We start from the raw sequence: 27,432 nt of genomic DNA, 5'->3' as shown, positions 1-27,432 counted from the left end.
CAAAGGGCACAGCTACAATCTGAATGGACAAGCACACATTTCTTAACCACTGGCCTCTTATTTAATGTGAATGATGATGTTGGGCAGTGGAATTTGCAAACCAGTATCAAAAATGAGAGTCATTCATCCTTTCATCCATCCATCCATTCATTTTAAATGGTTTTGAGCTGGCCTTCAGAGCCAGTATCGTCCCAGATTGTCTTTCACACAAAATTAAAACATAAAATAATGCTTCACCGTTCTAAGGTACTGTGATTCTCAAATGGGCTTCATTAAGGTTACAGTCCTTCCACCAAACCCCCAAATCCGAGTTTCCTGCCCATATGTGGATTCATTCCAACCCTGCCCTACATTTCTGTTGAAAAGAAATTGGAGAGGGAACCCTCTCTATCTATGCTGATTTCTGGACAAAATAGTCAAAACTGTTTCAACACAAAGAGGAGATTTATTAGGCCAGAGGTTGTAGTACAGAATTCTGCCAAATTATACCCCACTTGCCGCTGTTCCTCTTTCCGTAAAAAAACGGGGAGAGATTTAAGGACCAGAAAATGTGGTGGAGAAGCATTGGTTTGGGAGCTGGAAAAGGCTCTTATTGGGTCTTTCCCTCTTGGTAATTACCGGATCTCTTCCATGTGACCTTTACAGCAGGGACTGCATGAATCACATTTTAGACATGCCTGCTCTTTTCTCAAACTATATTATTTGGCATGCCCATGGCTTTATAAAAAGCATGTGGGTGTAGACTCATAGAACAGCCTCAAAAAGTGGCTCAGGAACATGGCACATCAACCAGGGAAATGCATGTGTAAAAATAGCGCAGTATGAAAATAGGACAGTAACATTTGAGAAGCAGGAAAAGTAGGAATAGAATAAAATAGAATGACAGCAGGTACAAGATACTCAGTTATTGACTAGCTTTGATTATGTAATCTTGAATTAATTGGACCCAAATGATTTAGAAATTGCCTATGGCTTATGCCAAATCTCTAGTTTGCAGGCTAAAATCAGGGGTGGGATCTAGAAACACATTCTATATCTAGCTGCATTCTAAATAGCTGCTTCTCTGAAATTCTTTCCCTTCTTGAGTTCATCTAAGCTCAAAATCTAAAAAAAAATCTTCTGAAAGCTTTGGTCTAAGATCTTTCTGGCTGGGAAACAATAACCAAGATTAGAATAACATGAGCTGTTTCAGTATGGGATACTCAGTGTGTTATAGTGGAGTAATGGATTGGGATTCAGGAGGTCTGAGTTTGAATCCCTGCTCAGCCATGAAAGCTCAAGGGGGATATGAAACTGGTAAAACTTCATAGGCATCCTTCAGTCTTGAGAGACTATGGTAACATGCTCTGTATGGAGGACTTGGAACAGCATCTAGTGTTTTGATGCTGTACGCGAAGCTGGAGTGTCCTCTCCATGGCATGAAGCCTGGGTAAAATAATATGGAGATAGGCTGTTACCCAACCAGCAAATCCCCCCTCTCCACATCACTGAAATAGTCCAATGGAAAGGCGAGAGCCAATACAACTGGTTTCAGCGACATCGCAGCGACTCCGGCTCCGGATTTTGCCTCGCGGTTAACTCCTGAAGCCTTTTCCATCAGTGAATATAGCCACAAGGCAGTGGAGGTTTGAAGTCAGAGTTTTCCTTCTCCTAGATGGGCTGCCTTCCAGGGCTGAACGACTCCCACCTACCCGGTGATAAAACTACTCCTCAGATATCTCACAGTGAAAGCCCCGTTAGGGTCACTACAAGTCATTTCTGACTCGATGGCACATAACATCACACGGACACACACATGCTCATGTGCACACACAGACACATATGAGAGAGACAAAGTCCTCAGTACTCAAAGGTACCAAGTGATCAAAAGAATTTTGACATTTCATGCAGTGTTCATGTACATCGGCCGTAACACTTGTACTTTTTCAGCACTACAGAAATTCTGCATATTTCCCCTCTCCCACTTTAATGCAGAATATACTGTGCTCTCTAAATGAGCATTTTTTGTTGTAAACCCTGAGTGGGGAGTTGTTTAAGAGGCTCGGTCACAAAATAATACACCTTCTGATGAACGTTCACTTTTATGAACAAGAATTCACACACAGTTTCATCCTTGGTTCTTATATTCTGACAAACCCTTTGGAAAGATCAACACTGGTATCAGTCTCGCTACCACCTGATTTTGGGGAAAAAAGGAAGCTTTCCTTGATTATTTCCAAAGAGATCAGGAGGAGACTTGTGAGAGGATCTCATTATGCCTTCCTTTCCCAGTCATCTGTTATTTGAATCTCTCAAATCAAATTTGGTCACAACAGGTGTGGTCTAATGAACAAAGCGTCGGACTTCTTAACCAAAGTGGTGAGTTCAAATCCCACCTCATCCACATGGTTCACTGACTGTGATCTTAGGGATCATTCTCGAACCAAGATGTGCCTATGAGCTGATTTGGATGCCTCATACATTTTCAATTTTCTTCCATCCTGGGAGATAATTTGTTACAGAAGCAGGACCTGTCCCAACAGTTAAGAGCCTGAGAAGCCCGCAGAGTGGCCCAGCAACTTCAAAGTAATGCATAGGAAGACAATTAGAGCAACTAATTAAAAGACATCAAAAACGGTCATAATTTGGTTTGCCAACAGAGCACTCAATTATATGTTCAAGATTTCATAGGTTTACAATATAATGCTGTTTCTCCGGGAAATTGCTAGTATGGAAGAACTGATAGTTACAAATTACTCACATTCAAGAGGGTGAATAAGCAGTTGTACACAGATTAATAATCTCTCCTGGAAAATCAATTGCGTGAATGTCAAGAAGACAATCAGTCTTCTTCTTTTTTACCATAACTCAGGGCCATCTGATGCCTTTTTTTAAAAAACTGAAGCAACGTAAATAATAATTTTTCCTCCAGAAACCAACTAGAGGAGTTCTTATTTCCACATGGTAGTGGGATGGGATCCTTCATCTTGCTTGAGTACTGCAGGATAGCTGTTTTCTGTCCCAAGGTTGGCTGCTGCTACATCCTCCATGTCACAGAGTTTCTGCTACATCAGTCATTCTGCCCGAGGGTTAGGCTGGCCCCACTCAGACCTACCTGCTGTCGTATTCTCATGCCATTTTTTGTGAGATCTCAGAACCTGCTCATAAAGACTCCTCTTTCCACCTTTTTTGGCCATCTTATGAGCTTGGGGCATTCTCATCCATGTTGAGTCAATATTTGAATCACAGAATTTGCAGCCTCAATTTTAAAAGTTGTACCTGTTGCTTGCTAGCAAAGTGTGACCGTGAGGAGAGCAAGAAACATACCTGCAGACTAGCTGTGGGTGAGGGTCATGGGGGTTGAGGACTGCGTACCCAGAACTTGGAAATGTTGTTGTTGTTGTTGTTTAAAAAACAACTCCCAGAATCCCACAGGCAGTATGGATGGCTGGAGATTCTGGGATTTATCATCCAAAAAAGTAAGATTCCCAAGCTCTGTGTTTACATGATATTTAAATGTGGTACTGCAATTTTTGTGTGCTCATCTCTGTTGTGCTTACTTGTTTTGGTTTTCAGAGTGCGTTTAGTAGAACGAGGATCCCCTCATAGTTTGCCCCTCATGGAATCAGGAAAGGTAAATCTTTTTCAAAACTCAACACTTAAAAGACAGATCACACAAATACTTCAGCTTGGTTATTGTTTGTTTGTTTGTTTGTTACATTTATATACCACTTATCTAGTGCCAAGCCACTAATCTGGGCAGTTTACAATGACATAAACAAATCCCTCTCACCCCACAACCCACCAAAAGTACTAGGCAATTCCCGCAAAAACACGATGGCTATGTGTGGGGAGGGAGGTGGGGAGGATTTGGTAATTACTACACAAAGGAAAAACAGTGGTCTAGGGAAAGGAAAGTGCAGCTACTTGTACAGCTGAGGGACCTTCCATGTTTGCACTTTCAGATTCAGTGTCCTCGGGGGCACAGTACAGACATTTTTCCTCACATTCCCATCCCATATGAGATGAGGCCAGTTCCATGGTAATTCCTACGGTGATCACAACAAAGAACACTGCTGGAATCAGGATGGGGGAAGCATATTCGGGTGATGTAATGTTTTGCAGACATGAAACTAACTTCATTTATAGGTTGTATACAGCATCAAAAAAGTATGTTGACTGAGTCACCCATATCATTTGCTGGAAGTGCATGGTAGCTAGATTCTGTGTATATGAGATTGGTCAAGTTATAAGCACAATCCATCAGTGTAAAATGCCATTGTGGGTTTTAGCTGTTCTCTTAAAACACAACTTTAGAGGCCATTGGATATTTTTCAGTTTGCTTATATGCAGCTGGGGATTCATCAGTGGTTCAGCATGAGTAGCAACCTTACACTAAGCCTGATGTTGATCCATGTAGCTCAGTATTATCTAACTGGCTGCTCCAGAGTTTTACACAGGGGTCTTTCCCAGACTATACATGGAGGTGCCAAGGATAGAACCTGGGTTCTTTAAGATGGAATCAACTGTTCTATCATGGAGCTACAGCCCTTCTCTTGGTTGTTGTTGTCTTGGGCATAAGCAAAGCAAGCAAGGGAAGTGGGTGACTAGGGCTGCTCAATGGAAATACAAGTTGTAATCATGCTTAGGGGGGGAATAGGTATTTCCACGTCACTATCGTCCAAGAAACAAGGCCAACTTCTTTCTCTTTTTTTAAAGCTTCCTCTAGGAGTCTCCAGAAAGTGTTCCAAGGGACAAGAAGGAAAGTTATATGGTTGCATAAAACCCTGTGTGCATCATCTGGCTCCTGACCAAATGTGACTCATTTTGTCTTTCAATAGATCCTCCCCGGAGTTCGTATCATTATTGCTAATCCGGAAACAAAGGGGCCCTTGGGAGATTCTCATCTTGGCGAGGTGAGTCACGAGCTGTGCCTCAGTTGGTGCTTGAATTGCATGACTTGGTTAAAAGCTACCTCTCTTCCCTAATAGCTTTCCTTAATAAGCGTGTGACAAACAGCCCACTCTAGAAGTTATGCATGGCACAGCTTTATGCAGATGTGTGAAATTAATAGCAGGCAAGTTAACAAACAGCTTTGCTCTGTCACAGTTGAAAACTATGAATGGGGAAGTGCTGTTGTAAGTCTGCTGGTTTCGCCATTCAGATTTTTTCCCCCTACCCAATTAATTCTTACTTCAAGTACAGTGTCTCAAGAATGTAGTAAATTCGGTCAAAAAGAGCAGAACCAGACATATAATTTGTACCAAAACTCACCAGGGTGAGTTTTGTGTGGCCTTCCATATATTACTGGACTCTTGTTTCCATTATGCTAGCCAGTGGTGAGAAAAGCTGGGAGTTACAGTCCAGTGGCTTTGGAACACCCACAGTTGCCCCAACCCTTCATTGGTAGGAAGCTTCTTCAACTCATGGGAGGGCGTTCTAGAAGAGGAGTGTGTGAAGACAGTGACCCAAAATCCAAAAGAATTCCTCTTTTTGGACAAGCTCATGGCCTAATGTAGTCCAGAGTGTGTCATCTTCCATTTGCCCTTGGACAAGAGTTCATGGAACACTAATAAACAATCTAGGCACCAACACCTTGTGTGATGGGCAAAACCTAGAGTCTGTTGGTCCCAGTGAGCCCACTCAGGCTTACCCAGGGCATTCTGGGGCAATAATGATGGCAAGCAGCTGCAGCTGGCATTCGGCCTCCTGGTGTTCCTACTCTATTAAAAATTCATTTTTAAAAATGTCCAGCTTTGCCTGATAAGGTCATTGCATTAAGGGGGAAATATCCTTTCCATCTTCACTAGCTTTACTTCTCTTTTTCATGGTTCAAATGTGAGCCTTTATATGGGCCACAGAATTATTCCTTCCTGTCGTCTTAGAGTCAACCACATCCAAGGGGTACCTTGCACACTGGGGTCACACCATCGTTAGTGCCAGTGGAAAGGGTGTATCTGTCTTATCTGAGTGCCATGTCTTATTGATGATGTAACCAATAACCAGTATGATCATCAGTTCCAAACGTGGGATGGAGATAGTGTATCAAATTAGAATAATTCATACACATGTTGCTATGGGTTTCCCCAAAAATAAGATAAGACAGGGTATTCTATTAATTTTTGCTCCAAAAACGCATTAGAGCTTATTTTCAGGGGATGTTTTAATTTTTTTTTCATGCACAACAATCTACATTTATTCAAATACAGTCATATCATCTTCTGGTTGCTGCACAATAGTGGAGGATGGGTTTTTGCTTAACTGGGGTTTATTTTTGGGGTAGGGCTTATATTACAAGCATCCTGGAAAATCATACTAGGGCTTATTTTCAGGTTAGGTCTTATTCTCAGGGAATCAAGGTAGTTGGCTTGGGCAGAACTGCTCTTATGGTTGCCTTTCAATGTGAAGACTAGCACAGATGCAAGATAACACTATGTTGTACTTCTCTTAGCAAGGAAATCTGACTGCTGAGTTAAAATTCATTGAAGGCCCTTCAGTAGAAGCCAAATATTCAGTGTTACAATGTCTCAAGCCTTGTCAAGAGTCTTTCATCTAAGGAAAGTGCTTTTCCCTCCCAACCTAGATATGGGTTCATAGTGCTCATAATGCGAGTGGCTACTTTACCATCTATGGTGATGAATCCTTGCAATCGGACCATTTCAACTCGAGACTTAGTTTTGGGGACACTCAAACCATCTGGGCAAGGACCGGCTACTTAGGATTCTTACGAAGGACAGAACTGACAGATGCAAATGGGGGTAAGTTCTATGGGTTCAGTTCATATCCTGTCCAGAACTTGCAAACATTGCCTTTTTGGAACGACTCCCTCGGAGAGCACAGCCTTGAGCACAATATCTAAATTGTCTGTAGAGTACACAGTATTTCTTTAATAGAAAGGCTGGTGTAGCACAATGGACCATCTAATTGTGGATCCAGGGGCTGGCAGTTTGAATCTGCACCGTGCCTTCTGGGAAGTGGATCCATAAGGATCACCTGGAATATGTGTGGGCTGACTGGGATCCCTGCTACACAGCCCCAGAAGGAGAGGCTGATCAACCATTTTTCAGGACTTTATGTCTTTTTTCAAAAAAACCCTAGGCAGGTTGCTATCCATGAAGGCATATCATAATTGATAATAATTAATACATTTCTTCAGTAGCTCTATAGCCCCTCCATGGCTATTACAGATTGATAGAACTAATGTTTCCTATTTATTTGGATAGTGTTCTAGTAGCTGTACCCTTACCCCATTCCTGCTTGCCTTTCTGAAAAGATGTTTAAAACTGTTCTAGTCTCATGAGGATTTCAAGGATATTGCTTTCTGGAATCGGCTTTTATTGATAGCTGTTGCTTTTAAACTTTAATGGACTTCATTTGAGATGATTGTAATTGTTCTGTTTCCAGTTGTTTATCCTTTTATGGCTTTTGAATGGTGTTGATTATATTTTATATGGAAAGGGATAACAAAAAATCTCAGGCAGGTGGTAAGTAAATGCAATGATATTTTAAATAAGTGCATTTAGTGTAATTTCTCATCATTGATTAAGTTTTGTTTTGATCAGTCTTTTTAGTTTATTCTGTTTAGAAACCATGTTTAATAACGTGAGATGGAAACATATTAAAGAAATGGGCTACGAAGACAAAGGAAAATCTTCTTTGCTGGTGCAAACTCTGCTTGTGCTTGCCAAATGTACATGATTTAGCCCTTCGCAGAATGAATCGTTTTCTTTGCCTTTTTCTCTCTCCTGAAACCAGAGCGACACGATGCACTTTATGTGGTAGGTGCACTAGATGAAGCCATGGAACTGCGAGGAATGAGGTATCACCCCATAGATATTGAGACATCTGTAATTAGAGCACATAAAAGCATTACAGAATGGTAAGTATTATGTGCTGCACTTCCCTTTGTCTCAGTGCACATGTATGCACGCAGAAATATCATGCTCTTAAGCGGTAATCCTGTGACCCCAGGGATGGGTGGGCAGGACAGATCAGAATAATCCTCCAAGGTCTAAGACAAAGCTCCAACCTCAGTGGTGGGAACTAATCTCAGACTCCTGCATTTCCACCAATCTTTCCATTTCTCTGTCCTTTACAATGCAGGAGAGGACAAAAATGAATGGAACAGGAATGGCTCTATATAATGTCCAAAGATAGAGGCATAGAGGAAATGAGTAGCAGGGCCAGAGGGAATTAAAACGCAAACAAATACAGGTTGTGACAATTACATTGAAAGTCTATAAACCAGAGAATTGAAAAGTTACTTCTTTGGACTATAATTCCGTGCTGGCTGAGATATTTTAAAATTTGAACTGCAAACAAGTTAATTTTAATATGTCTGATGGAAAATATGTTTAGTGACCATCTACAGGTCAGTACAAACATCCTGGATTGCACAATGAAAACCATGCAGTAATAACTGGACACCAACACAGATTTGTAAAGAATAAATCCTGCCAAACTAATCCTATCTCGTTTTTTGATGAGATAACCTACCTGGTAGATGCTGTTTTAAATAAATGCTATAAATGTAATCTATCTTGACTTCAGCAAAGCTTTCAATAGTGAAAGCTGATTAGGTGTGGGTTGGATAGAACAACTGTCATGTTGATGCACAGTTGGTTACAGAATCATACTCAGAGAGGCCTTTTCAAACTGGGAGGAGGTGATAAGTGGGATACCACAAGGCTCAGCCCTAGGCCAGCTGCTCTTCATTTTTTTATTAATTACTTGAATGGGGGGGGGGTTCAGCTTATCAAATTATGGGTGACATAAAATTGGGTGGAATAGCTAAAACCCTGGAAGACAGAAACAAAATATCTTGATAGGCTCAAGCACTGCTCTGAAAACAACAGAAAGAAATTTAACAGGGATAAGTGCAACGTTCTACCCCTAGGAGGGGTAATACTTTACTCACTAATGCTATGAATGAGAAGAATCTTAGAATATTTCTAGATCACAAGCTAAATACGAACCAACAGTGAGATGTGGCTGCAAAAAGGGCAAATGCTATTTTAGGTTGCATTGACAGGAGTATAGTCTTCAAATCTCACAAGGTACTATTCCCTCTCGATTTGGCACTGGTTAGGCCTCATCTTGAGTACTGTGTTCATTTCTGGACACCGCACTTTAAGAAGGATGCCTGCAAACAGGAGCAAGTTCAGACGAGGGCAGCAAGGATGACCAGAGTACTGGAAACCAAACTCTGTGAGGAAAGACTGAAAGAACTGGGCATATTTAGCTTTGAGAAAAGAAGACTGAGGGGAGATATGATAGCACTTTTCATATACTTGAAAGATTGTCATATAGAGGAGGGGAAGGATCTGTTCCCAAAGTGCAGAACACATAATAATGGGCTCAAGTAACAGGAAGCCAGATTTTGGTTGAATTTCAGGAGAAACTTCCTAACTGTTAGACCAGTGGGACAAGTTGTCTTGGGTGGTGGTGAAAACTCCAGCACTGGAGGCACTCAAGAGAAAATTTGACAACCATCTCACATATATCTGTTGCATTTTGCACTGAGCAGAGGGTTGGACTTGATGGCCTTACAGGCCCCTTTCAACTCCATTAATCTTATGATTCTATGGTATTGTTTATGTTATCATTGTCATTTTGAATGGTTGGAGAACTTATTTTTGCATATATTAAGGCTTGAGCTTCCAGGGTCTCAAGAAATAAGAATATCTTTGTTTCCAGTTGTACTGCCTGTCAAATGGTGAGCCTTGTGTTTTAGATCTTTTTGTATTTTGAGTAGAACTATTGAAAACAGTAGAACCTAAGTTAGTCATTTCAAATTTCAATGGGTCTGCTTTAAATATAGTAGTGCCTTGCAAGACGAACGCCTCGCAGGATGAAAAACCCACAAGACGAATGGTTTTTGCGATCGCTGTGATGCCTCACAAGACGGCTTCTTCTATGGCCGTGCTTCGCAAGACGGATTTTTTCACAAGACTGATGCCTCGCAAGACAAATGAATTATTTTTGTCTTGCGAGGTACTCATAGGAATGCATTGCAATGCATTTCTATCGGAAACCTCTTTTTGCAAGACGAAAATTTTGCAAGACAGCACTACTTGCGGAACGAATTACTTTCGTCTTGCGAGGCACCACTGTAATTGAAAAAGTAATTGCAAGCTCTGTGCTATAGATTAAAGAAATGCTGTTATGTTTCAGACTAAAACTAGTGAATCATATGCCCATGACACGGATTTTCTTCCTTGCATTTCAGTGCGGTCTTTACCTGGACAAATTTGTTGGTTGTTGTTGTGGAGCTGGATGGATCAGAACAAGAAGCCTTAGACCTGGTTCCTTTGGTCACCAATGTGGTCCTGGAGGAGCATTATCTGATTGTAGGCGTGGTGGTGGTGGTGGACGTTGGTGTAATCCCTATCAACTCCCGTGGAGAGAAACAACGTATGCATCTACGAGATGGATTTTTGGCAGACCAACTAGACCCCATCTATGTGGCCTACAACATGTAGTCTTGTGTCTTTAAGGCTTCCATGAACTTCACTCTAGATGTATAAAACATTTTTTGACATACACTAAAAATGTGCTGATAAGAAAGGGACGCTCTTCAGAACGAAACTATTTCTATTAGGACTCACTGAGGCGCTCGTTATTAGCAGGACAAATAATGTGAAATTGTGTTTCTTTTACCACTACATTTTAGCACAGAAGGACTTTGGGGTACTACCTTCAGTTTGTTGGAAAGCCCATTATTAGACTTTTTAAAAAAAGATTATTTTTTGCTTATTGGGATGATACTGCTTTCTAAGTAATATGGCTTTGTATTTTATGTTAAACTGAAGTAGCTAATTTTTTTTTTAAATCTGCCCTCCAAGTGGATATTTTTGAACACATCATAATATGACTGAATTGTTTTGGTTTACTTGTTTTTAAATGTCCATAAACAATCTTTTCCAAAATGGATCCATTACTAATTTTAAGCCATTTTGTATTCCATTGTCTTAGAAGACGACATTGAGGTACGAGGAAAATACTCAAAACAGCACCTTCTCAAATTAGAGTTTTTAACAGCTTTCTCTCCTGGAAATGCTGAAAGTACAAAGGTGAAATGAACCTTTGATTATTAGTGTTAGAATGAACAGAAATTTATAAATAAGGTGTATTTCGGCAATGAACTTGCAGATATCTTTGTACTAAACTAAAAAGATAAAATAAGTTAACTACTTCTGTAATTATGTACAAAACCTTTAATTTATTTTGATCTCTTTAGAAGTATAAAAGAGAAACATTCAAGAATATTAAGCTCTTGTAATGTTTGCTAATATAAAAACAAAAGGGGTTGTATTATCTTGAGTGGATAGTATCACATCGAATATATATATATGAAATATAAATTCACTAATGACAGAAAAGATTTTAAAGTTTTAAAAGGATGCAGTACTCATCACTTGCATGGTGTCTCTTTTCCCACTGTAGATAATCAAACATTATTCACAAACTTTTAAGGGGGAAAAAAAGCAGTCCTGGATTTCCTAAGCATCCCTGTCTAAAAAGATTTTTTTTTTCTGGATACCAGCAAGTGAGATCACTGTGCTTGCCTGCAAGGCAGTGAGTGAATTTTTAAGGTCGCCATCCTGCCAGCCAGCATGCACAGAGTATAAGGCTGTCGAGTGGTTCCTGCAGAGCCTTAGAGCCATTCCTCCCGTTTTTCCACCAGCTCTCTCTCTCTCTCTGTGTCCAGATGCTCTTCCAGGCCTGTTCCACCGCTGAGTTTTATCGACAGCCCTCCCATATTGACGTCTCCCACAGCCTGTTGCCTTTCTGTTTCGAGAGCCTCCTCTCTGTGGCTCTGCTCCTTGGGTTTCTCTGCTCAAGGAGCTGGGACAACAATTGAAGGAATGCTGGCGAGGAGGCCACGCGAAGCCTTCTCCTGCTGCTTTCCGACAGCTTGAAAGAGCAGGGGTGGAAGCCAATATGGATGCTACTGGGAGACGGGCGCCAGGAGCAGGGGCCTGTGGGAGCCCTTCCACACCCTGCTCTCTGTGCACCCGACAATGTAGGAGTTGCTTTTGCGGCCAAAGACTTTTTAACAGTGCACTACGAAGGATTCTTTTCTTTACCGTGGAGGTGACAGTAAATATTTGTGCCGGCATGTATGTTCATACACTTCTTAGACTTTAGAAGAGTCGTTTTTTGAAGAATAGCACTGTTTTTCATAGCTGCATAATATTGTTGCACAGAATTTTGTCATAATTTTTTTCTAAGTTGATGTTTTGTTGTTGTTTTTTTTAAAAAAATCATTTTTGGTGGTCCTTTTGAACGAGAATTTTCATTTTTTTTTTATCGATTTGCCTTCTCCACTGGCTTGTCTTTACTTTGGTCAGAGGGGAGGGCACAAAGCCATCCACTTTGACACTTAGTAGAAAGTTGTTTTTTAATAGGCTCTCTTATAGCGCATTGTTATTGGGGGAGTCATCGAAAAGCCGCTCTAAACTTATCTGGCACAGCCGGGTGCAACTGCTAACATGTCCTGATGCCAAACATAGGAGCTGAAATTGGTGCTGCAAGTTAATGCCACCCTTCAGTTCCAAAGGGAATCTGCTCACAGAAGAACAACAGAAAAATGCGTGGATCACAGATGCCTTTTGTTTCTTTTTGAAATCTTGTTCTCGTTAGGTAAAGTGAATCTTCTGATTCTAGTTCTTTCATTATATTTCTTTTCTTTTTTTTTAATGCTGATGTTGGTTTTATCCCTGTGTAACCTGGTTGACTAGTGTCTGATCTGAGAAGGGTAAAGCTTAAGCAGGAGCAGTCCAAGAATGCTTTTTTAAAAAAAAGAAGAAGAAGAAAAGATTCAAAATAATTAATTTGCTGGCGTTCATTACAAGAATATGCATGACTAAGACAGTTGCAGGACAAAAGCTACAAGATCTTTATATAACATGTATAAGGGAAATATTTTGCCTACCTTTGCAGACTTAATTTGATTCTGAAGACCCTTTTTTTAAAAAGAAAGCAGGATTCCTTAAAAGCGAGGGATGGGTTTTAGTCTGCATGTAGAAGACAGAGCATCTTGCCATGGCAAATCTCTTTGCTGTTTAATTTTCTGGTGCCCCTTTTCTAGATATTCCTTTGCCCTGTGAATATTTTTTACTCATGTTCCAAAAACCAGTCCTGAAGTGTTTTGTCAAAGGAAGGATGTTTGGGGTTTGTTTGTTTTTTTGGTAAGATTTTTGTTTGTTTGTTTTGTTTGGTCCCCGAAAATAAAACCACTTTTTCTCCTTAAAATGTCAAGTTGCTGTAAGGTTCAGACAAGCCGTTTATTGATTATGAGCATAATTACAGTGTATGAACTAACTTGTGATGTCCTTGCTGTTGCTGATCTCAGTGCTGCAAAACACAAATTTAGCTGTCATTTTGTTAAAGCATCACTTTTAACCTTCACCAAGTCAACTTTCCATTCCTGGAGAAGGTGGCAGAGGACTGCAGTGCAGTCGTACAGCGTAGTTAATAACCCGAACTCTTCTGCAACCTGTCATCTTGGGTTGTTTAAAAAAAAAAAATCTGAAACTTGGGATGGTAAATGACGATGAACTGAATTCTTAGTTTTGTCTTGCAAGTTGAGAGGAAAGAAACACACATGTACCATCAGATTCAGCAATAAAGAAGGATTGTTCTGTATTAGAAACTGTACTGTAGATAAACCATTCATGAGAATGTATAAAAAATGTTTGTCTTGTGACCTTGTGCTTTTGAAGTCAGACAAAACCATGTAATCAAGCTGATGCACATGCACACTTAGAAAGAAAGAAAAGAAAGACAGAAAGAGGGTACACAATGAACATTTAAACACAAAACTATTCAAACAGGAGCAGATTCCTCATGGTGCTTGTTTATTATATATATTTAATCCTGCTTGACACTTTACCCAAGGGAAAACTGTCCCTTTTATCAGTTGAATGTTAGCAGCGTTATTTCATAGAGTGTGGTGACTGGTTAGAGAAATTCATGTAACTCAGCCAATCACAGTTTCAAATGAAAATTTTTATGTGCAAACAAACAGCAACCTTCTTGTATGTTAAACCACCAGTACGCTTTGTACATCTGTGATAACGCCTGTTTTATATTCAAATGAACAAATAAAAGCTTTTATTTTTGTTGCTCTGAAAATAACAAGGTTTTTTTTTTTAATTGGCTAGGGTACTTTTCCTCCTACAGAGAAATTTGCCACAGCTCCACAATTCTGTAAATGGAAAGTCTTTTTATAGACTCGAGGTTGCCTTTGCATCCTCTGTCAGGTTCTGTAGCTAACCCCTGGTTTGCAAACTCATTTTGTGTTAGTCGTTTACGTTTTCAGAAGACGCTTGAAATAGTTTACATGTCACTTTTTCAATAACAGTGTCCCTTCTTTCTTTGTGTTGGATCTGCTTGGAAGATTTTTTCAAAGCAGGTTTCAACGAATATAAGTCAGAATGTTAAACAGAACAATAAACTTCAGCATAAAATGGTCAGAAGGTATTTCAAGACAGCAGCGTAGAGCATAAAAACAGCAGCAGGTAAAATCAAGGCATTAAAACGCATGAACCTTTCTAAAAGAGGGCAATAAAACAGCAGTAGAATGATAATTTGAAAAGTGTGTGTGAAAAAAAAATGTCTTTTACTGTGCTGTCTTTAGGAAGTCTCCTTTCGTGAAAGTCAGCCTGTCCACAAAACAACTGCTTTTCACTCAACACATAGGATACGGAACTCTCTCAGATTTGGCTTTGTGGCATTTCTCCCAGATCCTCTCGCATTTTCATCCTGGTTTCTTACTAGGTTTTGAGACTTTGCCAGGGTTGGGGTTTGTGTAGAAATGCAGATGTATTTTCCTAATATGCACATGCATTTGCACACATTAAGACTATAATATGGGTGCGCACATTTTTTCAAAAGTGCCATGTTAGCCATTTGTATTTTGAAATCTATGTGTTCTCTTATGCACACTTTGTTTCTCAGAACTGCTTAGCAAGCTTCAGAGACTTGCACATTTTTCTTGTGAAATGTGTTTCTTTCTGCAGCCAGACTTGGAAAGTGCAAAATGGGAATTTTCATCGGGATTGTACAGATCCATCCCATTCTTAGTCACCACCTGCATAGTCTTTGCAGGTAAACTACAGGATGAACAGCCACTCCAGGTGTTTTAAGAGATCCATGGTCCTTGTATCGAAGCCAATTTGGGCCTTCTAGATTGGCATAATTATGCCAACAGAATTAGAGCTAATCTATTTTATTTCAATATTTTAGAACTAATAGTTGTTGTTTTTTTAATCAATATTTGATGATTAGCATACAGTTTCATTTAATGTGTAAAGGTGGGAAGACAGGAAGATTTAAAAGCCATCTGTGCATCTACTATAGAAACACACCATACAGGATTGTAGAGTATATTTTAGCTTTCTCCTACAATTCACATCATTGGCCCTTTCCATTCCCTATTGTGAACATTCAGGGGGAAAAAATTACTGTATGTGGCTAACTATGGTGAAGAACGTCAGTAGCAGATGATGCAATTTGCAGAGCACTTTGCTGTCATTAAAAAAATACACTTTGCTGTCATTAAAAAAAAATCCTGTTTCCAAAGATTCAACATGAAAATAATGACTTATATCATAATATTGATAGCATTTTCAATTGTATGTTTGGGGGGTTTTAAATCTGACACCTGAGGATGCAAACTGATTTTTTAAAAAGTATATTGGATAGAGAATCTGCATGTTTTGGTAAGAAATATATTGGCAATTGCCAACACAGAGACTTGGGAGCTGTCAAGAGCTAGAGTATTTTAATTTTGAGGTAAGGGATTTTTGCATTATAATAAACTTTTTAAAAAATATTACAAAAATTATAAAAATATTTATAATTTGTGTTCTCATGGGGAGTGACATACAGAGAGAAGCAGTAACAGATGTAGAAAATTCCAAGAACTGAAAAACAGTTGAATGGAATTAGCTCCCCAGCTGTTTTAATACAGCATTGAAAGTCGTTGCTTCTTGGTTAAAAAGTGGGAGGGGTGTCTTGGCAGGGAGATGCAACACATGCCATGTTCTTCAGCTACGTACTCTGGGCTGTACCAGTTAAATATTTAACTCAGAATTTGGGGAAGTTATTATTATTTAGCTGCAGCTTTAAAATCCCAGAATCCCATGACTAGCGGCCATGCTGTTTTTTTGGGGGGGGATTCTGTAATCCAAAATAATTTTTCCAACCTCCCCATTACAGAGGATCAGAGGCAGTGAATCAATACATCTGTAATTTAACGTGAAGCCATTTAGCAGCATTGAAGAAGCCTTGTGGCACAGTAGCTACCTATTGCAGCGAAGGCTGCTCGCTACCTAAATTCAATCCTGGGATCATGTAGCTGGCTCGTGGTTGACTCAGTCTTCCAGCCTTCTGAGGTTGGTAAACCAAGTACTCACTGGGGGTGGGGAGGCAATGTGTAGCCTGCATAATTAAATTGTAAACCACTCAGAGAGTGCTTTGAGCGCTATGGGACAAAATATACGCAACTCGCAAAGAATGAATGAGTACACGTGAATTCTAGCATTTGGTAAGTGGAACATCAAATTGTGACTTCTTGTCTGCTGAAAAGTCATACAGTGTTGGAGGCAGTTTATGACACATCTACTGTGAACGATATACACTAGAAGCAGCCATCTTCTTTACAAGATACTTAGATTTAATGGAGATAAAATGCAGAACTGTGCTGGTCAATTTTGCAGTCCAGCCTCTGTTGGAAAAGGTACACTGCTTGTTACTGTTCCTGAGGTTTCCATCACAACTAAGATGTGGGGCGGAGGAGGGACCAGAAGGTTCCTGGAAGGCATTTGCAAGTATTTTGCCAAACCCTCAACATGTGTTATAGACTGAGGACAGATGTAGATTATTCACCCCATTGCAAAGCCAGTCCTACTGTTAGGCAGAATGAGGCCATAACATTAGGCAAAATGATTTCTGTTTGTTTTTGGGTTCTTAAACACATCTCTGAAACTGTGACACACAAAAGAGTCTGAAACATTGGGTAATTGCATGCAGAGATACAGTATTTGTTAAGTTTAGGTGGTATTTGGCATTCATTCAGTCTGGCTAGGTTGGGGCTTACTATGTTTTTAATATGGATGAGAGAGATTGTCAGAACATGATCACAACTGGTGTCGAGGTGAAGTTGATCTTAATATCTATCACACCATCTCAATTTTGGACCGAACTGTGCCTGCTACTATTTCTCAGTCTGCTCCACCTCATGATATTGTTGTGAGGATAATTCCAGAATGCACCATCTTGGGCTCATTTGACAAAAGGCATGACACTAACATTTCTAAAAATGTTTTTCTGTCAGGAGTGTTTCTCTTGGCGGTGGCTAGATATGTGTCTTGTGGGACGCTGTGGGTTAAACCGCAGAAGCCTCTGTGCTGCAAGGTCAGAACACCTGCAGTTGTAAGATCAAATCCATGCAACAGACTGAGCCCCCGTCGCTTGTCCCAGCTCTTGCCAACCTAGCGGTTCGAAAGCATGTAAATGCGACTAGATAAATAGGTACCACCACGGTGGGAAGGTCACGACGTTCTGTGTCTAAGTTGCGCTGGCCATGTGACCACGGAAGATTGTCTTTGGACAAACGCTGGCTCTATGGCTTGGAAATGGAAATGAGTGCTGCCCCCTAGAGTCGGACATGACTGGACAAATTGTCAAGGGGAACCTTTACCTTTACCTAGATATGTGTCTTAAGTGGTAAAGTTGCTCACCAACCTAGAAACTTACATGTAGCTCTAGTACGGAAACATTGCACCCATACACAGCAAGCAGCAGACAAATACTATAGCTCTTATGTGCTCCAACTGGATTTTATCAAACAGCCCCCACAAAGGGGCCAAAAATGTTTGAAAAAGCCCTGCGCAGAAATAACTGGATAGGGCAGGTGATGGTCAGTTTAGCAAATACTATAATGCCCTCCAGTGGTCCTAAGTGCCAACTGCACCATTAGTTCATAGCTTGAGGACTCAGTGACTAGCTGCATTTTTGTGAAGGAAGAGTAATGCAATGAACTTGCTTTGTTGTTTAAATCTCGAGGCAGCTAACCAATAGAAAAATGCAAGGAACAAATGCAGACAGAAATTTCCATTCATGTCTAGATTACAGAGGGCTTGCATTCTTAGGTGCGGTGCTGGGAAGTTTAGCACCTAGCTGTTGGAAGCTTCTTCCATTAAAACTCACGGTAAAGGTATTCAGAAATATTTCATCAGACGAGATGTGATTAAGCAAGCATGTCAGCTCTGGGGGGAAAAGATAAAAGGAAAAAAAAAATCAGAATTCCATAGGTAAAGTAAATATGAAATTTAAAAAAAAAACACATGATGACCAGTATCCTATTCAGTGTTTACGCATGTCTGGAACTCTACTGGTGAAAGTAGCCACAGTAATCTGCCAAGGTGCCAGTCTCTCATAACTAGATTAGTGGCTTCCTCAGTTGGAGCACATAAATAATGAACAAGATACTAATCTATAAGATTCTGGTGGATCGTTTTTGGACTGTAGTTCCCAGTAACTTTTCTAAGCTCTCTTTTCTCGCCCAACAATCAGCTTGCTTCAGCTGATCATATTTAGATAAACCCAGGTTATGAATAGGATCAGTCAAGAAGAGGTGTCTTGCATTCCTCATTTACAATTGCAGTTAATCTTTCAAGCTTGTTTGTTCTTGTATCCTTTATTGAGAAGAGCAGCTGGTGTTCTAGAGAAGCCAGGTGCTCCTTTGGGTCTCTCTCCCCAGAGGGAGTAAGCCAGGAAAAACTGCACAAGTTCCCGGAGGTGAGGTAGCATAGACAAAAGCTACAGAGACAAATGGGTTGCCTCAATGCAACAGCTTCCTTCCTGCGTAAGGCATGCAGTGTGAACAGATTCAACTCCTTTGCAGCAGCATCCAATATGAACGGCACCAAATCAATAATACATTAATGGCACCAAAATTTGTTGGCCTGGAATCTCCCTTAGTTAACATTTCTTAGCCTAATCTTGAGAAACTGTCCAAGTTACAAAGGCAGGATTGACTTCAATAATTTGTCTCTAAGAGAAGAAAAGCCTAGATTTATTAATGGATAATCTGTAAACATTCATAGGTTTTAATGTGTACATTTCTAGTTGCTGTTACTCTTATCAGCCACAAATTCATCCTCCCTGGTATCTGAGATGAGAAGCACAGCTACAAGGATGGCCAGGCCTATCATGAGGCAGAACGAAGCAACTATTCTCACACAAAACAGATTTGGGGTATGATGAAGGAGAAATAAACTTTCACGGCCGAGATCTAATGGTTGTTGTGGGTTTTTCGGGCTCTTTGGCCATGTTCTGAAGGTTGTTCTTCCTGACGTTTCGCCAGTTTCTGTGGCCGGCATCTTCAGAGGACTGGAGTAGGAACTCTGTCCATGCTCTGTTCCTACTCCAGTCCTCGGAAGATGCCGGCCACAGAGACTGGCGAAACGTTAGGAAGAACAACCTTCAGAACACGGCCAAAGAGCCCAAAAAACCCACAACAAGCAAATACATTTTTTAGTTGTATGTTTTGTACAGCCAAACATGGGGAGAGGAACTTGGAGGATTTCCTCTATTATATTCCAAAATAGTTTGGCTGGGTTTCAGTACTATGGAATTCAACTTGAGTGGGTAGGATCCAAAAGTAGGTTCACACCCACTTTGCTTGGAAACATAGCATCTACTTTTGATTGTTGGGAAATTAGTGGGAGTTCAGCTACTTTGCCCACAGACGGGAGCTTCTGTTGTTGTTTTTAAATACATAGATGATTCTTTGACCAACCATCATGAAGAGTCAACAAGCTACAATAAAGCCAGCTTGATGGGGATGCTGGATAGCTCAGTGGTTTTGCTGTCTGATTGTAGAGCCAGAAGCTGGGAGTTTGATTCCCTACTGTGTCTCTTTGACAGGGGATGGACTTGGTGATCCGTAGGGTCCCTTCCAGCTCTGCAGTTCTGAGATTATATTTATCTATTTTCTTAAACTTCAGAATAAAGTTTGAAAGAGCTACCTTCCAAAAGCCCCTGAGAGGAAAAAGAAATAGGTATCTATGGTTAGAAAGATAAATGTAGATCTCCAAAAGAGTTATAACTTTTTATTTCCTCCCAGACTCTAGTCTCTGCCCTTGGGAGAGTCACCTTGGGCTTCTCAAACAATTGCTGTTTATCTTAATGATTTAAGAGGAGACTTACTGGCCAGAAGCTTGACGGGCTCAGATGCTCTTTATATAACTTGACAACGAAGTTGCCTTTGAAAATCGGCATGAAGTATTTGACTTGCCTTGTGATTTTATTTCAAAAGCTGACCTTCTGCTTTTCTCTTGCTTGGCTGGAAGATCGGGAAGAGAAGAGTCTGCTGTGCCCCAGGCTCTGAAGTGAGACATCAATACTGATTATGACAGCAAATATACTCTCCACGTATGCCTGTAATTCAGTTGTCGAACACATGCATTATGTGCTGGCAGTCTCAGGTTAAATGCCACTCTGGATTTTTGCCCATTGGTTCGGGTTACAAAAACCCAGTTATGAACAGAGAAAGGGGACTAAGGGTGTAATCTGATGGACATTTGTTCAGCAATTTGGCCAGGATAACTTGGCCATCTATTTACCATATTTTTCGCTCCATAAGACGCACCTTTCCATAAGACGCACCAATTTTTTAGGAGAAGAAAACAGGAAAATATAATCTGTTTTCTTTGCTCTATAAGACGCATAGACTTTCCACCCCCCTGTTTTGTGGGGAAAAAAGTGTGTCTTATGGTGTGAAAAATACGGTACACCCTAAATTATCAGTGTCAGCATATGGATGACACCAAGTTCTATCTTTACCATCCAAATCTGAGGCAGCTATTTTGGTTCTAAATCAGTGTCTAGTGTCAGTAATGGATTGGATGAGGATGAATAAACTGAAAATCCAGACAAGATGGAAGTGCTCCTGGACTGTCAAAAGGTAGGTCAAGGAACAAGGATACAGCCTATGCTGGGTGGGGTTGCACTCCCTCTGAAAACACAGGTGTGCAGTTTGGGTGGGGGGTGCTCCCATATTTGTCCAAGATGCCCAGGTTTCAGTGGTGGACAGAAATGCATCTGCACAAGTAAAGCTAGTATGCACATTCCTGGAAAGATCTGATCTGGTCACAGTGTCACATGCTTTAGTTACATCCCATCCAGATTACTGTAGCATGTTGGGCTACCTCTGGAAAGTGTCCGGAAATTTCAGCAGGTCCAAAATGCAGCAGCCAGATTTCTAACTAGGACTAGTCACGGGGACCCTACAGTATAAACCTCCTTATAATAACAGTTCCACTGGCTGCCAATCTGTTTCCTTCCTTCCTTCCCTCCTTCCCTCCCATTAGTACTGAGGCACTGTTCTAGGCAGTTAAAACAAATGTAAGGCCAAACAAAAAATAAAGATAAAAGCCTTAAAAGCAGTTTGGAAATATTATGGTGTGTTTTTGCTTTTAAATTATGTAAGCCACCTTGGTTCCTTTTTTAAGGAGGAAGATGAGGTTAAAATATTTTAAATAACTAGGCACTGGAGCTCCCCCCCCACATGTTGCCCACAAACATTTCCCACAATGCCCTTCAGATTCCCCGGCTTTTCAGAGTTAGGTGTATCTTAAATATTTGAAAAGAACTCCTTTTGTCTGAACTGTAAGGTTGACATTTTGCAAAACAAAAAGCGATGGCCGCCAGACTCTGCATATCCCTCAAGGACATTACTGTATTCAAAAATAAAAACGGTGGCTGACTGCACTTCAGCCATTTATTGTGAGATTATGTGCTCAATACCCCTTTCTCTCTTCTTCTCTGTACCGATATATTTTTTCCTGCTGTTTTGAAATAGGAAAGGATATCATGACAAACTGCTTCCTCTGTACTGTTGTGGTATGTATATGGTGTGTATATTTTTTTTTCCAATTTTATGTCTCTAAGGGTATATAATTTATCTGAGGTTTGTTGTGAGGATTTAGGGGTGGGGTATTGATACCTGGAATGGGTGGTGGATATATATATATATGTGTGTGTGTGTGTGTGTGTGTGTGTGTGTGTGTGTGTGTGTGTGTGTGTGTGTGTGTGTGTGTGTGTGTGTGTGTGTGTGTGTGTGTGTGTGTGTGTGTGTCTAAGAATTCTGCTTATTTTGTTGTGTTTCATGGAGCAAATATTATACCTGGTACTTAGGCCTCAGACCCTCTGCCTTGTAGTGAGTTTCTTAACCAAACACCTTATCACTGGGCCTCATCACTTTGCTATCTGTGAAATTAGAACCAACAATCTGCAGTTTCAAATGTGATTTTGTTTTCTGGAACATTGTCTTCCCACCTCTGAATTCTCCTTGAACAAGCTACAGTGGTGCCCCGCATGACAACGATAATCTGTTCCGTTAAAATCGCTGTACAGCAAAATCGTCGTCATGCAGAAAAAACACCCATTGGAATGCATTGAAAACCAGTTAATGCGTTCCAATGGGGAAATACCTCGTCGTCCAGCGAGATCAGCTGTTTAAAATCACTGTCTTCCGAAGCTTCTGTCCGGAAAACAGCCATTTTGTGAAGGGAGGGAAGCCATTTTGCGATGGGAAGCCATTCTGCGGAGCCGGAAAAAACATTGTTTTGCGAACAAACGGTTTGCGAAGCAAGGACCTAATCAACGTAAAGCGGATTTTCCCCATAGGAACCATTGTTTTGCTATTGCAATAGCGATCACAAAAAAGTCATCGTCAAGCGATTCCGTTGTTTACCGGGGTAACCGTCTAGCGGGGCACCACTGTACTTTTATTCTAGTTTCATTAGTTTGCCATCTTTGAATGGTCACCCCCTCCATCATGGTGGTCATTTTGTGAATGGACAGTTCTTTTCCATGGCAGCCATTTTGTGAATTGGCCATCCTCCTCTCTGGCAGCCATTTTGTGACAGTTCCACATATACCACAGAAGAGAGAATCAGTTAGCAATATGTCCTTTCTCGTGCTCTAAATCTGTACTACTTGTGCTCATGACCCCCAAGTCTCATACCAAGGATTGTGAAGAAGTAATAAGAGGCCCTTCCTATCTCCCTGAACACACTTGACAGCACTAACCCCACCCCAGGCAGCTCTTCAAAGAGCTCTGTCGACAGATATGGGGGTGGGGTGGGGAAATAAAAGGGGGTGGGAAGAACCTAAATGATAGCAATTTTGACTAAAATTTACAGCTTGTTTTGGGTGTCTCCTTGTTATATCAACAGTTGGTAATAGCGAAGGGAAGACAGGTCTGGGGGAAAGCTGGCCTCATTCAGCCACTGAATATCTCTTTTCTCTCCATGGGACTATTCCAAAGGGAAGATATTGATCCCCTTTCTCTGAGAATACGTAAGTTAAAAAGATCAGAGAATTGGTAGTTTCGGTGCTCGCAGGCTCACAAACCATATTTTTTACAGCACCTCTGTTTCATACCCTATTACAGTATCTTCATGGCAGCAACCACGAATGCTGCATGCTTGTACTGTTACAAGATTTCGTCCACATTGCTGAATATCTTTATTTTTTCTGCAAAGCACAAACACGAGCATTAAAGCAATAACTTCAGAAATCATGGTCATTGTCTCCTATCATTTCCCCTCCTTCAAATAAACTCTACAAATGCTGTGTGAAGGTAAAAGGTGCAGAGCAAGAGTTACTTCCCTAGAAGAGAAATTTTTAAAAAGTTACATTTTGGCCCGCATTTGGTTTTGCAGGATTGGGAATTCTGGAAATTCTAGCCCCCTCCCTGCAAAAAGTAATTGTTCCGCCTGTAGCTCAATTGAACTCATCAAGATTTACTTCATAGTAGACACATAGATTGTAATGATGTTCAGCTTCATTACCACTATCTGTCTTCTTGGGTCTTTCCCCTGAACCAGTCAGTGGAAGTTTGGCATAATTTTTTATTTTGCTCTTTTGCAAATTAATTGATCCTAGTTTGTAGAAATAAAAAAACATTTTTAGCCCATCAACCAAAGTAAAAGAAAACAAAAACAAGAAAACATATATAACCACAACACACAATAATATTTCCTACTACTCCCAAGGTTGCTAGGTGGCGACTCTTAGAGATCTGTTTGGAAAAGCATTTGCTCAGAATCCACACGCAAGCAGTGTCACAGAACGGCGCCTTCAGTCTGTGGAATTTGTAGCTATTTTTAGGCCCTATCTGTGGGATGCATCACTCCAGGCCAACTATTGTTTCAATTTCCACAACTTCCTGCTTATTTGCAACAGCTTCTATGTTCCTTTTAAGTGTGCGTGAGAGCAGAACGTGGCTATCATCAGACTAGCAGCTGTGCTAAGGTCCTGATGCTTTCCAAGTTAATATTGATATCCCATCATATCCTAACAATATGGACCAATTTGGAGATTATTCCTGCAATAGGTTGCGGGAGAAAAATTGTGACATATGCACCTTCCTCATCAAGCCATTTTTGCTGCAAATTGTTTTCAACCTTCACGCCTATCAAGATGCGTGGATTCATCCAGCTGGTCCAATTGTTTTGGAAGCCAAGGCAGAAAATCCTCAAAGAATTTCCATCCCTGGAATAAGAACATGGCTATGCGCCCTGGTTTTGTGCTGGAGACAAGACATCTTGCAGGGACCTGAAGGTTCCCCCGTGGGCTCTGCTACTAAGGTGACCATAACCAAGATGCTGCCAAGATGGCTTCCATACCCTATCGTTTCCCATTAATAGGAACAGCATGTGAGACCTTATCAGTGCAGGACCTGGTTCTGCAAAATTCTTGTATTGCTCTTAATTTTGTGTGCTTTGTTTTATGTTATTCCTTCTAAACAGTAAACACAACTGGTCATTTCTTGATTTAAGGGACAGGGCTACAGCATTTGTTGCTGAACCTCAGGCAGTGGCATATTTTGGGCTGGCTGTCCATACCTCCTTTTAGACTATGCAAATTTTAGTTCATCTCTTTTTATGTTCAGTAACACTCATCCTATTTTAGATGCCCACCCCCATTTTAGAGTATCTAAAGAGCATGTTTCAGTAACAAAAGATGCCTCAAATATTTTCCTGAGTTGAACCAGACAATGTTAGTTGCGCAGGGCCACAGCTCAATTCCAGTGCGAATCAACAACCCCCTTAGAGTTATCTCAGTGGCACCTATGTTCATATACAGTGGTGCCTCGCTTAACTAGGACAATCCGTTCCAGCGAAATCACTTTAGAACGAAATCCTCGTTAAGCGAAATAAAAAAGCCCATTGAAACGTTACAATGGGCTGAAAACTCACCGTCCAGCGAAGATCCTCCATAGGGGTGGCCATTTTCGGTGCCTGTAAAGCAAGGAATCCGTCCTAGAAAACAGCGGGAGGGCATTTTGTACACCCGGCAGCCATTTTGAAACCTGACAATCAGCTGTTTTTAGATTATCATAATGCGAAAATTGGTTCCCGAGTCAGGGAACCGATCATGGTGAAGCGGATTTTCCCCATTTAAACCATCGCTTTGCGATAGCTTTTGCGATCGCAAAAACCTAATTGTCAAGCGATTTCCTCATTAAGCGAGGCAATCGTTAAGCGAGGCACCACTGTATAAGTCCCTTGTATTCAGATGAATACAGGCAACCAGTGCTACAGAAACATATTGACCTTACTGGCTGGAATCTTGTTGAGGATTTCTGCATGTCCAACTAAAACAATTGTGCTCCTCAGTAAACTGCTTTTCCATGACGCTTCCATGTGCACAAACTGCCACACGACACAGACATTGCCAAACAGTGCAGCTGCTTCAGAAATGTTAGCTGCATGCACAGAAATCCCACTGTTTTATTCTTCTTCGCTAGGCCAGATGATAATCACTTTAACATTTCTCTGTTTTATGTAATTTTAGAATTTAGGTTTGCTTACTGGAAAATATGCCTTGCAAACAATTTAAGGATACAGATTTTTCTTCATAGAAAGTTAAACCTTCATCCATTAAAAACTTACCTTAAAAAATGCCTTTCTCACATGTGAAGTGTATTTCCACTAAAGGATGGATACTCAAGCTTTTTCTGATATTGAGGCTCCATCACAGACGGAAAACAGATGTACCTATATGTGGCTCACATATGTCAGTTAATTCCACAGATCTCAGATTGGCAGAGGAATCTAAAACTACTGTAAGTGAATCCTTAGCACGTTGGTAGGATATGATCCCAAAAGTTAAAGGAAGAAAGAAAAGCCAAATACTGGATTTTATGTACCACTGAAGGGAAAACAACAGAAACTTGCTTCAGCTCCTGCCAGTAGGAATCTGCATCTTAGATCAGGCCTAGAGATTCAGCACTATGAAGCACAGTGCTTTATCACGCAATGCAATCTATAACAATGCCAAAAGGTGTGAGAAAGAACAATGTATGTCACCTTAACTTCCTTAGTAGAAGGTGTGGATTAGTGACATATGAAGAATGAAAGTACAGCTTTATGGAGAATCCTTTGTTTAAGACTCCTCTAGTAACTCACTTGTGATGTTGTGTTCTTGGTGCAGGAGCAGAGACTCCTCGTAGTTATCAAGCAGCCAGCAGCCAGGGGTCTGGCCTCTTCATGAAGGTGTATGTGCTTAAAGTTGACATAGCCCTAGAGGTCAACAGAAAGCTCAAGTGGAGTTTATCTCTTAAATGTAATTGATACTCTCTGAACTAGAGTAGTCTTATTGAACCAATAGTGCTGAATAGTGAATCAACAGTGAAGTAAAACTGAGTTGAGATTGCCAATTTAATTCTGATAAAAACTTGTGACCACTATGACATTTTTGCAAGTGATGCTTTCATATACTTTTCTCTTCCCACCCCTTATCCCCTCATAGGTAGGACTCAAGGGACAATAAGAATTAAGACATGACTGGGAAGCTTGTGGCTCTCCGTAGGTTGGTAAACTGCGGCTCCTGTCCTCTTCAGCCGACAAATATGCTGGCTGGACCTGAAGGGAATTGTAGTCCAATGTCACCTGCAAGATTTGAAGAGTTGTGGGTTCCCTAGCCCTGGGCTAAGAGATCAGTGGGGCTCTGCCTCAGTTCTGTTCGTTTGTTATATACCAGCAAGTTGCAACAATAATTTTTTTCAAGGTACAGTGGTGCCTCGACTTATGACTGTAATCCGTTCCAGAAGATGGACGTAATTTGAAATGGCCTTAAGTTGAAGCACCATTTCCCAATGAAATGCACTGGAACATGATTAATCTGTTCCAGAAGAAAACTCCCCCCTAATAAACACAAATAAAATACTGCAAGCCCCATAGGAATGGGCTGGGGTTGCAAAAAAAAAATCACCAAAAAACAAAACAACTTAGCACAGAAACATAAACCCCCCAGCTCAAACCCACCCTGCAAAACCCACCCAGAACAGTTTTTAAAAAGCAGAAAGCAGCACCTTACCTTACCAGGCAGTCCGAAGCCTCCTCCTAACTGCTGGGGCAAAAGAGC

The 27,432-nt window shown here is 40.7% G+C and overlaps 1 protein-coding gene across 4 annotated transcripts in view; it reads left to right on the top strand.

Annotated features, from left to right (window-relative positions):
• The window catches only part of DIP2C (DIP2 acetate--CoA ligase C (putative)), a 308,258-nt gene extending 294,140 nt beyond the window's left edge, over nucleotides 1–14,118 (top strand). For all 4 annotated transcript variants that reach the window (XM_073002910.2, XM_073002909.2, XM_073002908.2 and 1 more), the window contains 5 exons: nucleotides 3,556–3,613; nucleotides 4,821–4,895; nucleotides 6,563–6,737; nucleotides 7,735–7,858; nucleotides 10,208–14,118. In XM_073002910.2, the coding sequence (XP_072859011.1) occupies nucleotides 3,556–3,613; nucleotides 4,821–4,895; nucleotides 6,563–6,737; nucleotides 7,735–7,858; nucleotides 10,208–10,460 (685 nt within the window). In that variant the 3' untranslated portion in view covers nucleotides 10,461–14,118. The remainder of the gene's footprint in view (nucleotides 1–3,555; nucleotides 3,614–4,820; nucleotides 4,896–6,562; nucleotides 6,738–7,734; nucleotides 7,859–10,207) is intronic.
• Nucleotides 14,119–27,432: the final 13,314 nt, after the last annotated feature.

The sequence above is a fragment of the Pogona vitticeps genome, chromosome 6 (assembly GCF_051106095.1).
Source record: "Pogona vitticeps strain Pit_001003342236 chromosome 6, PviZW2.1, whole genome shotgun sequence".
NCBI lineage: Eukaryota > Metazoa > Chordata > Lepidosauria > Squamata > Agamidae > Pogona > Pogona vitticeps.
The sequence above is the reverse complement of the archived record's forward strand: the minus strand, read 5'-3'. Positions and strand labels throughout refer to the sequence as shown.